Source organism: Ictidomys tridecemlineatus, chromosome X (assembly GCF_052094955.1).
Source record: "Ictidomys tridecemlineatus isolate mIctTri1 chromosome X, mIctTri1.hap1, whole genome shotgun sequence".
NCBI lineage: Eukaryota > Metazoa > Chordata > Mammalia > Rodentia > Sciuridae > Ictidomys > Ictidomys tridecemlineatus.
The window spans coordinates 62,196,706-62,211,552 of NC_135493.1; the positions used below are offsets into that span (position 1 = coordinate 62,196,706).

At 31.4% G+C, this 14,847-nt stretch overlaps 1 protein-coding gene across 2 annotated transcripts in view; it reads left to right on the forward strand.

The window, feature by feature from the left end:
- Hdx (highly divergent homeobox) overlaps positions 1-14,847 on the forward strand; it is a 108,612-nt gene that overhangs the window by 21,005 nt on the left and 72,760 nt on the right. The window contains exons 2-3 of one of the 2 annotated variants that reach the window (XM_005328835.4): positions 1,178-1,324; positions 6,207-7,319. In XM_005328835.4, coding sequence (XP_005328892.1) covers positions 1,178-1,324; positions 6,207-7,319 — 1,260 coding nt within the window. The remainder of the gene's footprint in view (positions 1-1,177; positions 1,325-6,206; positions 7,320-14,847) is intronic. The other variant, XM_040282691.2, reaches the window with a different exon arrangement.

Sequence of the window (14,847 nt, forward strand, 5' to 3'; positions counted from 1 at the left end):
GATCATTGGTTGCTAAGAGCTGGGATAACTGGAGAGATCTATTACAAAGAGGCCATACAAGGGAAATTTTTGGAGTAATGTAACTATTCTGTGTCTTCAGAAAATTAGTGGAGGCCTTGCTGTTTCCGAATGTTTCAGAAAGAAACTCTCAACTCATTCTCTAATCAGATCTTTTAACTTTTGTTAGGGAAGTACCTGTTGGAGAAAGAAAAAAAGTCAGGGGTGTAAATTGCAATGTATTGCTGTATGAATCTATAATTTCCTTATTAGATGGCTTCACTGTTCAAAGTATTGAGAAGAAGGGAAGTAATTTTTATTTCCATGTCAGGGTATTTTGTTGTATCCTTATGTAGTATACTAGAAACAAAAAAAAAAGCTGTTTGGTTGATCTTAACATGTTTGTATATTTGCATATTATAGTTATTAAATAATTATTTTGGTTAGTGTTGCCTAAAGTGACCAAACTTTCACAGTCACTAAACTTTGCAATTTATTTTTAAGCTTTAAGAAGAGCTTTTGTTATAATATATAAAAAGAACCACTTTATCCCAAAAAGAGGGGAAAATAAAAGCAAAAGCAACCTTTTGTTCCAGAGTACAGCTTCTGATTCTAAGACATATGCCAGATGCCTCCCTTGACAAAGAACAGTGAGTGTCCCTGTTGATAATTGACCACATATGGCTACCACCATCTCTGGCTTTACTATCCATAAATATTTATTTCAATGAAAGAACCCTTTTCCCCCATGCACACTAGCCAGATAAGGGCTTTCCTTTTTTTTCTTTTCTTTTTTCTTTTTTTTTTTTTTGTCTTTAAAGCTTGTGCTTTTTATGAACAAATTCAGTGTGTGTATGTGTGTGTGTGTGTGTGTGTGTGTGTGTGTGTGTGAGAGAGAGAGAGAGAGAGAGAGAATATATATATATAAATATATATATATATATATATATATATATATATATATATATATATATATATATATATATATATATATATATATATTAGTGAGAAGCTGTCCCCCCTTCAGCACACAAATTACCACCCATTACTGGCAATTGATTCATTTAAACAAATTTGTAGCTTGGAAGCACTGAAATTGTATCAAAAAAAAAGAAGTGTACAAATGTTACACATACCAAATTTTTATTCCAATTTTCAGAGTATCTTCTTTTATTTTTAGATGAATCTACGTTCTGTATTTACTGTAGAACAACAAAGGATTTTACAGCGTTATTATGAAAATGGAATGACAAATCAAAGTAAAAATTGCTTTCAGCTCATATTACAGTGTGCACAGGAAACTAAGCTGGACTTCAGTGTAGTCAGGGTAAGTATTGAGGTCTTACACTCAAATTTATAGCTGTTTATTTCAAGTGACATTTGTTTAATATGAGAAAACAATTCAGGGTATGAAGTCACTAGCTTTATAAACAACTTCATTTCCCTGGTATAACAATAATAACTTTAATGAATTTGTACCTTATACATACCTTTTAAATATTTCAGTTTTTAACTAATAAATATATTTAAGATTGCTTATTGATCTTATGCTTCCTTTAATCCTCAAATTAATCTAGACATAACACCCAAATGATAGTGAAAAAAACATTTTCCAAGGGAATTCTGTGTACCTATTTTTGTTGTTTTTGTGTTTGAATTTTTCTTCAGGCATTTATGACTTTAGTATTTTTGTCTTTTCATGAAAACCTATTCTTTTTCATTCTAAATAAAATGAACACACTTTGATGGTTAGCAAGTGAGGGACAGAAATCCCAATGGAGGAAATTATCACAACCATAGTTGTTCAGCTGTAAAAAAAATCAGAGCTGTTACACATTCATGAAAAGCAATGAGAATGTGATAGAGAGGAAGCAAGAGATAAATCTAACAGAACTAGTCACGGATTTGATTGAATGCATAGGTCCTTTCATGTTTGTTTAAACATGCTACAAATCCTCTTGTCTTGAAACCTTAGTGATTCAACAATTAGCTACTTTCTCTTCTTTGGCATACATAGGGTAATTTGGGGAAGAGAAAGGACTTCTGTTTTTAAGTTTATTTTGCTGTTCCATTACCTTCAAAGACCCTAGAGATAAAAATCTTTTGATACATAGTAGAATTCTTTGGAAAATATTTCTTAAAGATTGAAGTATATTCTCACCTTCAAATAGGGAATTATGCCACCAATTCTAAGGGACAATATCCATCATTCTCAGATGTGTGTAATAACTATAAATATATTTATTGCTCTAAATGCACTGCTTAAAATTACCTTTACTAAACTTCAGAGGAAAATGTTTAATTCCTTTAACAAGTAATGTGGAAATATTTCAGATTGATGAGATCTCATTTTATAAGTACAAACTCTGTTTTTTCCTATAGTAATTTTCTTTTTTCCCCCTTTATCTTGCATTACATTAAAGTGAAAAGCTTTCCCAGGCAGCTGCATTGTGGGCTATCTTTTGTATTTCCAATTTGTTATTACAATATTCCCCTCATGATTTACTTGATTGTCCTTGAATACTGATTGTGGAGATACAGATATTTATACTCCAAATGTAGGATTACAAGTATAATGTTATATAAGGTAGAAGGAATTCTGTAAAACAGATTTATTAATTCCATTCCAGGAGAAAAAGAATAGTAAATAAACTCAGACTTCCCAGTCTAAATCCAAACACAATTTTGATAACTTTTCCATTCAAATTAAAAGGGATTTGTTAGTAAATTCACCAGTAAAAACAAAAAATTCCTCCTTCCATATGTTGCCTGGTCTATATGTAGTAACTTAGAAGACATCTGTCTTTGTTATTTTAATAGAGTATTTTTATCTTTCAAAAGAACTCAAGTTCCACTGTATTAAGAATTTAATTCCAAAATAAAGATAAAAGGTGAAAACATCCAAGCAAAAATAAATATAATGGGGAAAAGAAAAAAGGTAACAAAGAATGAGGCATAGGAAAAGGAAAAGAGATTTATAGATGTGAATTTCTGAGAACTAAGATAATTTTATGAACACCAAATATTGTGACTAAAATTTTATTTTTTCCTATGTAGTGTTGCTTTGTTAGTTCCTCACTGAAAATTCTCCTTTTATTGATATATGTAACATGTTTTTTTTCATTCTCACAATGAGGCATTTACAATAGGAATTACCTACATCTAATAAGTATTGGTCAATTTTGGATCTTATAACTTTTGGTGAACTTTAATAAATTTTTGGGAACTCTCAGGCAATGCATTTTCCTTATTGTCAACAATTTTATGTGGGACTATTTAAGTGTATAGTTTTGTGCTTTTCTTCAGTAAAAAATATGGAAAGTAATTGAACATTTACTTTTTAACTAATGATTTTCATTATAGAAATCAATTATTATACTGTGCTATAAAATAATAATACTCAAAACTTGTTCATGTATGTGGGATTATTTTCACCTTTATTAACGAAGCTCAAACTGCTATTTAATGATTTCTTACATTGATTTTGTTTTCCTTTTTATTTTCTCCTGAGTAATGTATAGTGAACATTTCTAATTTAGTGATATCAGGGTGCCTACCATTGACCACCTCTACCACCAAAGCCCTCTCTATTTTGTTGTTTCTAGTTCACTGTAAAATAGGATACCAGGTTTTTTCAAATTACATATAAATTCAGAGAAAGGAGATTCTAAGGTTAGGGGTTCTGCTATCAGTGAATTACATGGGTCTTGTTACATCTTGTATTGTCTGTTTTCTGGAAAGTGAGATTGATATCTATGTTGATAGATAGCTGTGTTTCATATGTACATGGTATTATTCTAGTTTATCTTCTTTATTGGCACATAATGTAAATATTTACTAAAACACGTAAGTAACTATATATAATATACATCCATATGTGTAAACCTACAAAATTATAGAAGCCATAAATTTGCAATGCATTAAGATCATTCTGGAACTTCTTAAGTTAGCTAATGTGTGATGAGAATATAGCATGTTATGGATTTTTTTAAAAGATGGCCAGAGCTGCCCTCAAGATATAAGAGTTCTTGAATCCAAATGTTATCTGTTCACTGTGCTCTCCTATTGAAATGTTTCAATATAATGCTTGTATACTTTTGTTAAAATTATGTACAAATCTGTCATGTTTCCCACACATTTTTCTTAACTTGAAAAGCCATGTCATTGAAGCTGATTTAGGATATTTTTAAAATTAATCCTTCTGGGTTTTATCTTCCAAAGATATTTTTCCTTATATATTTCTCTATAGTATATACTTTGAAATCTTTTTGTTTTTCTCACTTGTTTTCTGTGACATTTATACTTATATGACCTTTCACTTCTAATTCTTGCTTCTACTGTTTTATGAAAGGAAATCAGAGTGAGTTTAAAATTTCCACTACCTTATGTTAAAGAAAAAGTATCATTGTGTTTTATAGAACATTTTCTTTGTGGAAAAAATAATTGTAAAAGTAAATTAGACAACAGAGATAACTTTTAGTAGTTTCTACTCATTACACATGGGATAGTGGAAGAGGATTATATTTTGATGTTAAGTAGATGTTGAATGAATCTTTTCTCTAGTACTTGTCAGGATGTCCTTCCACAAGCTACTTATTTTTCTGAACTTCAGTTTCTTCATATAAATATATTTATATATGTGTATATATACTATATATATATATATATGTATGTGTGCATATATATGAATACACATATATGTGTATTTATATACATATATATAAATAAAACACATAAGGGAATCAATACATATTAGCTTTTATTTATAGCATTGCAGTGTCATTAATGCTATGTATATAATCATAAATTATATAAATAAACTTTAAAAATTCAATAATTTGTGAGGTTTTCTGGAGCACATCATAGGAAAGTTACCCAGATATATCTACACCACGTTTCTGCAAGACTAATACATTTATTTTTTCATTTTTTCATTTATTTTGTTTAATTCTTAGGAGATTAATGTGTTTTGGTAGTTTATCATATGGTATGCATTATGAAATAATTACAGAGTCTGATAATCACATTAAGGAATTTAATGTTTCTTATTGCATATTTTAAGAAGAACCATGACTCAATGCAATAATACTAGGTAATTATAATAAATTACTTATATAAAAGTATGCATTTTATAATCAAATCTTAAGTGCCAACCACTGGCATTATTTTTATTAATAACTTTTTTCTGTTTATGGAAGTAATACATATTCATTGTATAAAACTTGGTAAGTAGAGAAAAGTGTAAAGAAGAAAATCACTATCATAAATTAATGACAAGCAAATACAATTGCAATGTGTGACAAAGTGTTACTATCTTTAGCAGAAAATTGTTCTTACAAATCACTTCAAAATGACAAACACCCCAATATAAAAGTAGGTAAAGGAAATGAATGAGCAATTCTATCAAAGTAATATAGTAACCATAGAAACTCAATTCAAATCAGCAATTATTTACCTTTTATTAACTCCAAAACTAGTGAAGACTAAAAAAAAAGAAAAAAAATGAAAACCTTTAGTGAGGGTGTGAGGAAACCAGAACAGTCATATTTTTAGGGCAATGGAAAATAGCAGATCTTAGCAAATATCCGAGAATTACATTCTAATGAACCAAAAGAAAAAGAAGATACATTTTAAATAAGTTTTATTGCAATATGGCTTATAATAATGAATGTTTCTAAAAATATTATAAATAGCTATCAGTATACATTAGAAAGTTATGTATATGTGCAACATAAATTGTTACGCCTGATGATTGCAAATGTATATATGTTTTAAAAAAAAGCATTTTCTATTGACATTAAAGTATGCTCCCAATATTTTACTATTATATGTAAATATATGATGAACACATATTTATATGTTTACATATAAATTTTGCCTACATCTGTTATTACATTTTATAATAGAGTCCTAGAAATGTATTTATTAGGTCAAAAGGTATAAGCATTTTTAGAATTCTTGATATATATTAAATGGATACGTTTTGTGGAGGAGAGGAACAATAATATAGTCTGTTTTCAAAGTTCCTAGATATTTATCCAGCGAGTCCTTAATCAGCTCTGTTTGGCTACTTTCTCATTTATTGTTAACTTTTTATTAACCTTTGCATAGGTCTTGATTTTATGATAAACAAGAATAATATTAATCACTTACAAATTATTTTTTCTTGTTCTTAAACTTTTTCATAATACCATTTTTTATCCTTTCAGACGTGGGTTGGTAATAAGCGACGAAAAATGAGTAGTAAGAATTCTGAATCAGGAGGAACAACAGGAACTGTTTCTGGTACCGCTTTGGCAGCTCCAGACATTACAGTCAGAAATGTGGTTAATATAGCTCGACCCTCAAGCCAACAGTCTTCTTGGACATCTGCCAATAATGATGTCATTGTAACTGGTATATACAGCCCAGCCAGTTCATCAAGTAGGCAAGGGACAACCAAACATACAAATACACAAATTACAGAAGCACATAAAATTCCTATTCAAAAAACAGCCAGTAAAAATGATACTGAGTTTCAGTTGCATATTCCTGTTCAAAGACAAGTTGCACACTGTAAAAATGCCTCCCTGCTCCTGGGTGAAAAAACAATTATTTTGTCAAGACAGACAAGTGTGCTAAATGCTGGCAACTCAGTATACAATCATACAAAGAAAAACTGTGGAAGCTCTTCTGTGCAAACTTCTGAAATGACAGTACCTCAAAAGCCATCTGTGTGCCACCGACCTTGCAAAATTGAACCAGCTGGGACTCAAAGGTCATATAAGCCTGAACATACAGGTCTGGCATCACATAACTTATGTGGACAAAAGCCAACTATTAGAGACCCTTACTGTAGAACACAAAACCTGGAAATCCGCGAAGTGTTTTCACTGGCAGTCAGTGACTATCCCCAGAAAATTCTGGGAGAAAAGGCCACACAGAAATCTAACTCAGCAGAAGGAACATGTTTGTCTATTGCAATGGAGACTGGAGATGCTGAGGATGAATATTCCAGAGAGGAAGAGTTGGCTTCGATGGGAGCACAGATACCAAACTACTCAAGATTTTATGAAAGTGGCAGTTTCCTTCGAGCTGAGAACCAAAGTGCAACTTTGTCTGGAACAGGAAGAAATATGCCAAATTCACAAATGGTGAATATCAGAGATTTGTCAGACAATGTACTGTATCAAAACAGAGACTACCATTTGACACCACGGACCTCATTACATACAGCATCTAGTACAATGTACAATAATACAAATCCATCACGGAGTAATTTTTCTCCACATTTTGCATCATCAAATCAATTGAGATTATCACAAAACCAAAACAATTACCAGGTAATGTGTAAACTTATTTTATAGAGGTTATTAAAAGCTATGTTTGGCTTAAAAACTGAGTTTTATAGTTAGACTTGGGACCTGGGTCATTTAACTTATGTTTTGAAGTAATGTGAGATTTTTTGCTTCAAAGTAGTGGTTTGGGGTCAGCTCCTTAAATAATCTAGTGCTTTCTTTGTCATATTTAGACATGATGAGCTTTTTAAAAAAGATGAAATGTAGCCAATTTTATAACATGGCAGCCTTCCCCTGACATTTAAAATGATTTTGGTCAGAAACTGGTAGATTTATGGGAAACATGGCATTTTCCATATCTAAAATAGGATTAAATTGGCTAGGCTTATCCTCTTGAATATAGATTATTATAATGATTTTTACTTGCAATTTGGGGAGATGACATTGGATGACTGGTGCCTTCCTTGGGTACATAGTCAGGCAAGTCATTTTTTTACTTAGGTGCTAATGACAAAGTCAAAGCCTGAGGTATCTCAGACTACCATTTTTTTTTGAAAGCAAACACTTTATTAAAATGTTGAATGGAACATCAATCAGAGATTTATAGAATGTTTATAGGGAAATTGCAAGAGTAAGAATTAAAGCCATTTCTGACCTGTAGATGAAATACATGTTACTTCTTAACAGTTTCACATGTAAAATTGTTTCAGTAGGGTTCAGATAATCTTTTTAGCAGTGAAGTATAAATCTACATCAGAACATCTCTTAAAGTCACAGATCTTCTCTCTGAAAAAATATGCTTTCAAGGATATGAATAATAGGCCATAGATGTTTGTCATTTTCCTTGCTATTGACTAGACCTTCCTACCTGTTCTACCACAATACTTAAGGTTTATCAAGATTTAAGGGGCTTCCAGGCTATTATCAAGTAATTTAAAGAACTGTCTTAATTCCCTCCATCTTATATCAACATACCTTAATGAAAAGCAATAATATTATAGGAAGCAACTTTTAGGCACCTGGCCTTAACAAAAGTGGGATTTGATTATCATGATTACTAGTCTTTTTTATTGAGAATTTCTTATTGAGAACTCTTTGTTCTGCTTGCTCTTTATTAAAGCATACTTAAAGTAACATTAAATCATACCATTAATATCCTCCCCAATTAAAATCCTCCCTTTCACTAACCTACTCTTTTTTATTTCTTGTTCACTTACTGTTGTTTATAATAATAGTAATGAAATAATATTTACCATTTGTTAAGGGCCTACCAAGTTCCAGACACCACTATCACTTCATATACCCCATCTGGTTTAATCTTCACAATTATCTGGACAGATAGACACTTTTCTCATATTTCAACTTCTTTCCAAGGAATACACAGCTAGGAAATGAAGAATCAGGAGTAAAACTCAGAAGTGTATTATTCATATTTTATTGTTTCTCCTTTGCCATACAGTATAATTATTTCAAATCTATTAGAATTACTGGAAGGCCTGAGAAAGCAGAGTTTAATGTTTAATTTTTTCATAGATTTACAACTCCTTTACAAATAATTTATTCTCTGGTTTTAGATTTTTATAGTATGTATTGTTTTCTGACAGAACTTTTAGGGAATCAAATTTTTTATGAAAGAATAATTTAAGTGCAAAAACATTTAGAGATTGCTTTTTGAATAATAATCTCCTTAAAAGAAAGACACTCTGGAATAACTATTTAGAGCATGTACTTAGAGCCTGAACAAACCTGGATTCATACACAGGCTCTGCCACTTTTTATAAGTGTGACCTCATGCAAATAACTTGAGCTCTCTATGTTATAGTTTTGTCATTTGGTCAAGGGGTTTCATAATGACTATTTCATAGAAAACCTGTAACATGAAATGATACAATCTGTGTAAGGCTCTTTGTATATTCCCTGACACAAAAACTTTCTTATGCATATGAATTCACAATTTGAAAGTTAATGAAACTCTAATAGTCTTTACATTCCACTTCAAGTAAAATATTGCAAAGCCCACAATTATCACAGGGTAATTGAGTAGGAAATAGCATTTAGTACTTGCTGAGAGAACACTTGGAGGTTAGATACCACCCTCATCATAGCTATTAAAAGGCAATATTCTTATTTATGTTATTTTAGACCTCCTCAAGCCAACTTTATCTGAGAGAGTATGGTGGGGTGTTTGCAGAGAATACTTGGTAGATCATTTTGCCCTACCTTTCACTTAGTTGAGATTTGGGGAAACCAAGGCAGCCAGATGAAGTGGAGTACGTGAAGATTATCCTTCCAAGAATGTGGGAGAAAAAAGTACACTCATACACTGCTGATGGGACTGCAAATTGGTGCAGCCAATATGGAAAGCAGTATGGTGATTTTTTTCTTGGAAAATTGAGAATGGAACCACCATTTGACACAGCTATCCCTCTCTTGGTCTATACCCAAAGGACTAAAAACAGCATACTACAGGAACACAGCCACATCCATGTTTATAGCAGCACAATTCACAATAGCTAAACTGTGTAACCAACCTAGATGCTCTTCAGTAGATGAATGGGGAAAAATGTGGCATATATACACAATGTAATATTATTCAGCAATAAGAGAGAATAAAATCATGGCATTTGCAGGTAAATGGATGGAGTTAGAGAAGATAATGCTAAGTGAAGTTAGCCAATCCCAAAAAAACAAATGCCAAATGTTTTCTCTGCTATAAGGAGTCTGACTTCTAGTTGAGTAGGGAGAGAGAGCATGGGAGCAATAGACAAACTCTAGATAGGGCAGAGGTGTGGGAGGGTAGGGGAGGGGCATGGAGTTAGATATGATGGTGGAATGTGATGGACATTATTATTCAAAGTACATGTATGAAGACATGAATTGGTGTGAATATACTTTGTATGCAACTAGAGATGGAAAATTGTGCTCTAAATGTGTAATAAGAATTGTAATGCATTCGGATGTGACATATAAATAAAAAATTAATTAAAAAAAAAGATTATCCTTCCATGTTCTGATGAAGGTGCGTTACCAACACTTGCACCAGGATAAAATAAATCCTATGCTCATCTTGGGAAATTATCTAGCTGTGAAGCTATAAGCAAACAAGCAGTTTTCTTGAGATTCTGATGCTGGGACTATATATCAGAAATATCTACCTCTGCCCTTTGATAAACTGGCAATCTTCAAGCCAAGATTCTATTTCTGGAGAATAGTTTGGTCAGAAGCTATCTAAAAGAAAGAATACAATTGCAGGAAATGTAAAGTATACTAACAAGTTGAAATCAGCTCAGTTGTGAGGACTCCTGGGAATAGCATCTTAAGGATTTCAGTGGTGTTAAGGTATTAAACAAATTGGTAGGAGGTGACAACCAGGATACCATGAATCTGTTCCATTTCAGAAGCTCTCCAGGCTAACCTCACTGACGGAGCCAGAATGCAATCATATTAATCTCCAAAGTGCCATTCACTTTTTATGTTACCTCTATGTCAGACCACCTGTTTCTCATGAGTCATGTTATGAATAAAATTTATTAATAACCATCTATCTGAAGATATTGAAGCATCCTAGAAGACAGGTGGTACAAATATGGGATTGATTTTCACTATTACTTTAGTTTAATAAGTAGCTGCATTCCCATCCCTGGTAAGGTCTTAAGAGACAATATAAGTAGAACACTTTTGTCTTCTTTTAAAAAGCACTTTACAAATATACTATATACCCATTAGTACAGTAAAAGTGTTTTGGTAGTTATGTCTCAATTTCTTCAGAACTTGCATGCTTTGATGCTTTTTAAAATAAATATGAAAATTTAGTAGCTGTAGAAACTTTGAACATAGCATCCTATACTAACATAAATTGTATTTTTATGTGAGGAAAATGAGGACTATTAAGATTAAATAATATGGTCAAAATCTTTGGAAATTATTCAAGTTTTTAAAAAAGTAATGATAATCTGTGTTGAGTAGGTAGAGTCAGCAGGGATCATTTTTAAACAATTTTATTAAGATGCAATTCACATAATATAGAATTTACACATTAAATGTATATAATTCAGTCATTTTTAATGTTTACAGAGTTCAAGCAGTACCAGAGTCTAATTTTAGAACATTTCATCACTTCAAAAATGAACTTCATACCCATTAGCACACCATATCCACCATCCCAATGCCAAGTAACCACTAATCTACATTTTGTCTCTGTGTATTTATTCTGTATATTTAATACAAAGGGAATCATACACCAAGTGCACTCTTGTCACTGATTTCTTTCAATTAGTATAATATTTTTGAGGTTCATTTATGTTGAAGCATGTATCAATTTTAATAATGATATTATGTCTTCTATAAATGTGTATGTCTTTCTGCTTTCTAGATTTTTAATTTCTTTAAAAATTTTTATCAACTTTTCAATAGATGAAACTTGGAGTTCTTAAATTTATTCCTAAGTGTGTTATACTTTCTGAAACTATATTCAATTGAATTGTTTTCTTAATTTATTTTTCCTATTTTGTTTAATAATAGCATAACAATTCAATTATGATGATGAATATTCTAGCAGCTTCTATTTGTTTTGTTTTCAAATATAAAAGCAGCAGTCCAATTTTTATTTTCCACATTGAATATTTAGTTTATTGCATTTTAATTGGGAGATTTTTAATTACTGCTTCAATCTCTTTACTCATTATTGGTCTGTTCAAATTTTCCTTTTTTCATGTTTCAGTCTTAGTAGGTTGTATGTGACTAGGAATGTATACTGTTTTTCTAACTCATCAAATTTGTTGTCATATAATTATTCATAAGATATGCTCTTATGTTCTATATTTCTGTTTTATCAGTAGCAATGTCTCATTACATAGATGATTTTATTTGCCCTTCAATTTTTATTTTATCAATTTAAAGACTTGACTATTCTATCTTTAAAAAATCTTAGTTTCATTTTTATGTTTTCAATTGTCTTATTTCTTTTCTCATCTTCACTATTTCCATCCGCCAACTTTAGGCTTAGCTTGTTTTTCTCCTTGAGGTTGGTGTAAAGTTTGATTGTTTGTTTGAGATCTGTCTTTTTTAAATATAGGCATTATTTTTTGCTGTTAATTTCCCTCTCAAAACTTGTTGTAGTTCATTTTCTGTTGTTATAACAAAATACTGGAAACCAGATAATTTATAAAGAATGGAAGTTTTTTTGGTTCACAATTGAGGAGAATGAGAAGTCCAAGACCATGTCATAGTCAACCACATGTTATCTGGTAAAGGTCTTTTTACGACATCATCACCATTGCATATCACATGGTGATGCAGAGCAAGCCTACTTGCTTGGGTTTCTATTTCTCCTCTTATAAACCAGGAATGTCATTCTGGAGGCTCCATTCTAAAGACTACATCTAATCCTAATTATCTCCCAATGGCCCCACATCCAAATACCATTAACATATGAATTAGGCTATTAAGTGTTGACACAACCTTGTTGGGGACACCTTCAAACCATATCAGAACTACTTTTGCTATATCCTATATTTTTTTTTCCATTTTTGTTTGTTTCAAGACTTTTTTCTTTTAAATTTCTTCCTTCAGTTTCCTCTTGGACCCATTGGGTGTTCATGACTGTGCTATTTTGTATTCCATATAGTTTTGAATTTTATATTTCCAAATTTCCTTGCTATTGGATTTGAGTATCATACCAGTGCAGCTGGAATAGATACTTGACATAATTTTTATTTTCTTAAATGTATTAGTTTTATATGAACTAATATATGAAATATACTAGAGCTAAAACAATACTCAAGTCTGCTCTTACTGATCTTCTGTCTTGAGCTTTCCATTTTTAAAGTGAGTTATCAAAGTCTCCTAATAATTGTGCCTTGCCATTTATTTATTCCTTCAGTAATTTTAATATTTGCTTTAGGTTTTTAAGCATTGCAATATTTGGAAAAGATATATTTATAATTGTTATATATTTTGTTTTCAGTTCTGGCCATTGAAAGCAGGTCCTCACCTGTGCTAGCCAAGTCCTGTATAACAGAACTACATCATCAGACATTTTTTTTTTAATTTTGAAAAAAAAAATTGTTAACTTGCCTAGGCTGGCCTCAAACTTGTGATTATTCTGCCTCAATCTTCCCAGTGACTAAAAAAGTGCACTGCCATGCCTGCATGTTGTATCTTCTTGTTCAGTTGACCTCTATGTCATTAGATAGTGAATTTCTTTATCTCTTGTGACAGATTTTTATGGAAAGACTCTTTTTTTTTTTCCTAATGTTAGTATAGCAACTCTTTTGGTTACAGTTCAACATTTAATATCCTTATTCATATGTTAATGGTTTTTGGAGTGGGGCCATAAAGGGAGATAATTAGGATTAGATGTAGTCTTTAGAATAGAGCCTCCTTGATGACATCTGTGGTTTATAAGAAGAGAAATGGAAACCCAAGCAATCAGGAATAACTTTCCTCATCCCTTCAATTTCAGCCTATAAGTGCTCCTAAAGTTAATGTGAGTCGCTTGTATGCCATCTATTGTTGGATCTTGTTTTTTTCCCCCAGTCCATTCAGTCTCTCTCAGTCCTTAGAAGAATTTAATCAATATATACTTAAAATAATATTGATTGGTAAAGACTTAATATTATACTTTCTTACTATTTTCTGATTTTTTTAAATTGTTTTGTTCATTCTTCTTACCATCTTCCTGTGTGATTTGATGATTTTTGTAGTATTATTCTTGGTTCCTTTTTGTTCATCTCTTGTGTATTTACTAGAGATTTTTTTTTCTTTTTGTTTACCATGAGTCTTGCATAAAATGTAAAATAATTGTCTTAAAGCGTTTTTTTGTGTAAATCCAATGCATGCATTTCTTCAGGGACACTTTTTTGAGATTTATTTATTTTCATTGAAAAAGCAATAAATTCCTGTTTCTTTATATTCTTTATGAATATGAATTTATGAATTTTTAAAATTGGTTATTTGGAATAAATGTACATCCCTCTTTGCATTCTGGACGCATGCTATTGGAGACATTCACTTATCAGCCTGGCATGACATTTTATAGTCTCTTGGAACTTTTCTTTATATCTTCCCTGAGCCTGTGTACATGATATTTACCAGTTCTTCTGTAGGCATAGTTGCTTTTAATGATTTTAATTTGCCTAAGGGTCTCAATCCTATTTCTCCTAGAGCCCCTAGGTTTTTATTATATTCCTCAATCAGTAGTCTTTTTCTTCAAGTTTCTGTGGTCTGCTAACTCCTTATTGTTTTCATAAGTCTTGCCAATAGCTTCTTACAACTTCCCCTGGCTTGATATTTGAGTTACTTCACTTTTATCTGTCTGAACTACAGATAAGGAAATAAAGAGACCAATTACTCAGATAGATCCCCAGAAGGTTAGAACTTTGAGAATTAAATCAAATTCAGTCTGATTCTTGTTCACAGAGGAGACTGGGAATTAAGACACTATTTCCTCAATACTATGTTAAACTACACTATGAAGTAGATGTGAGAAGGGCTGATAAAAATGTCATGGAATTTCACAAAATTTTGAATGTGGTATTTTCTTAATTGGGTATTTGCTTGGTTGCTCTATTTT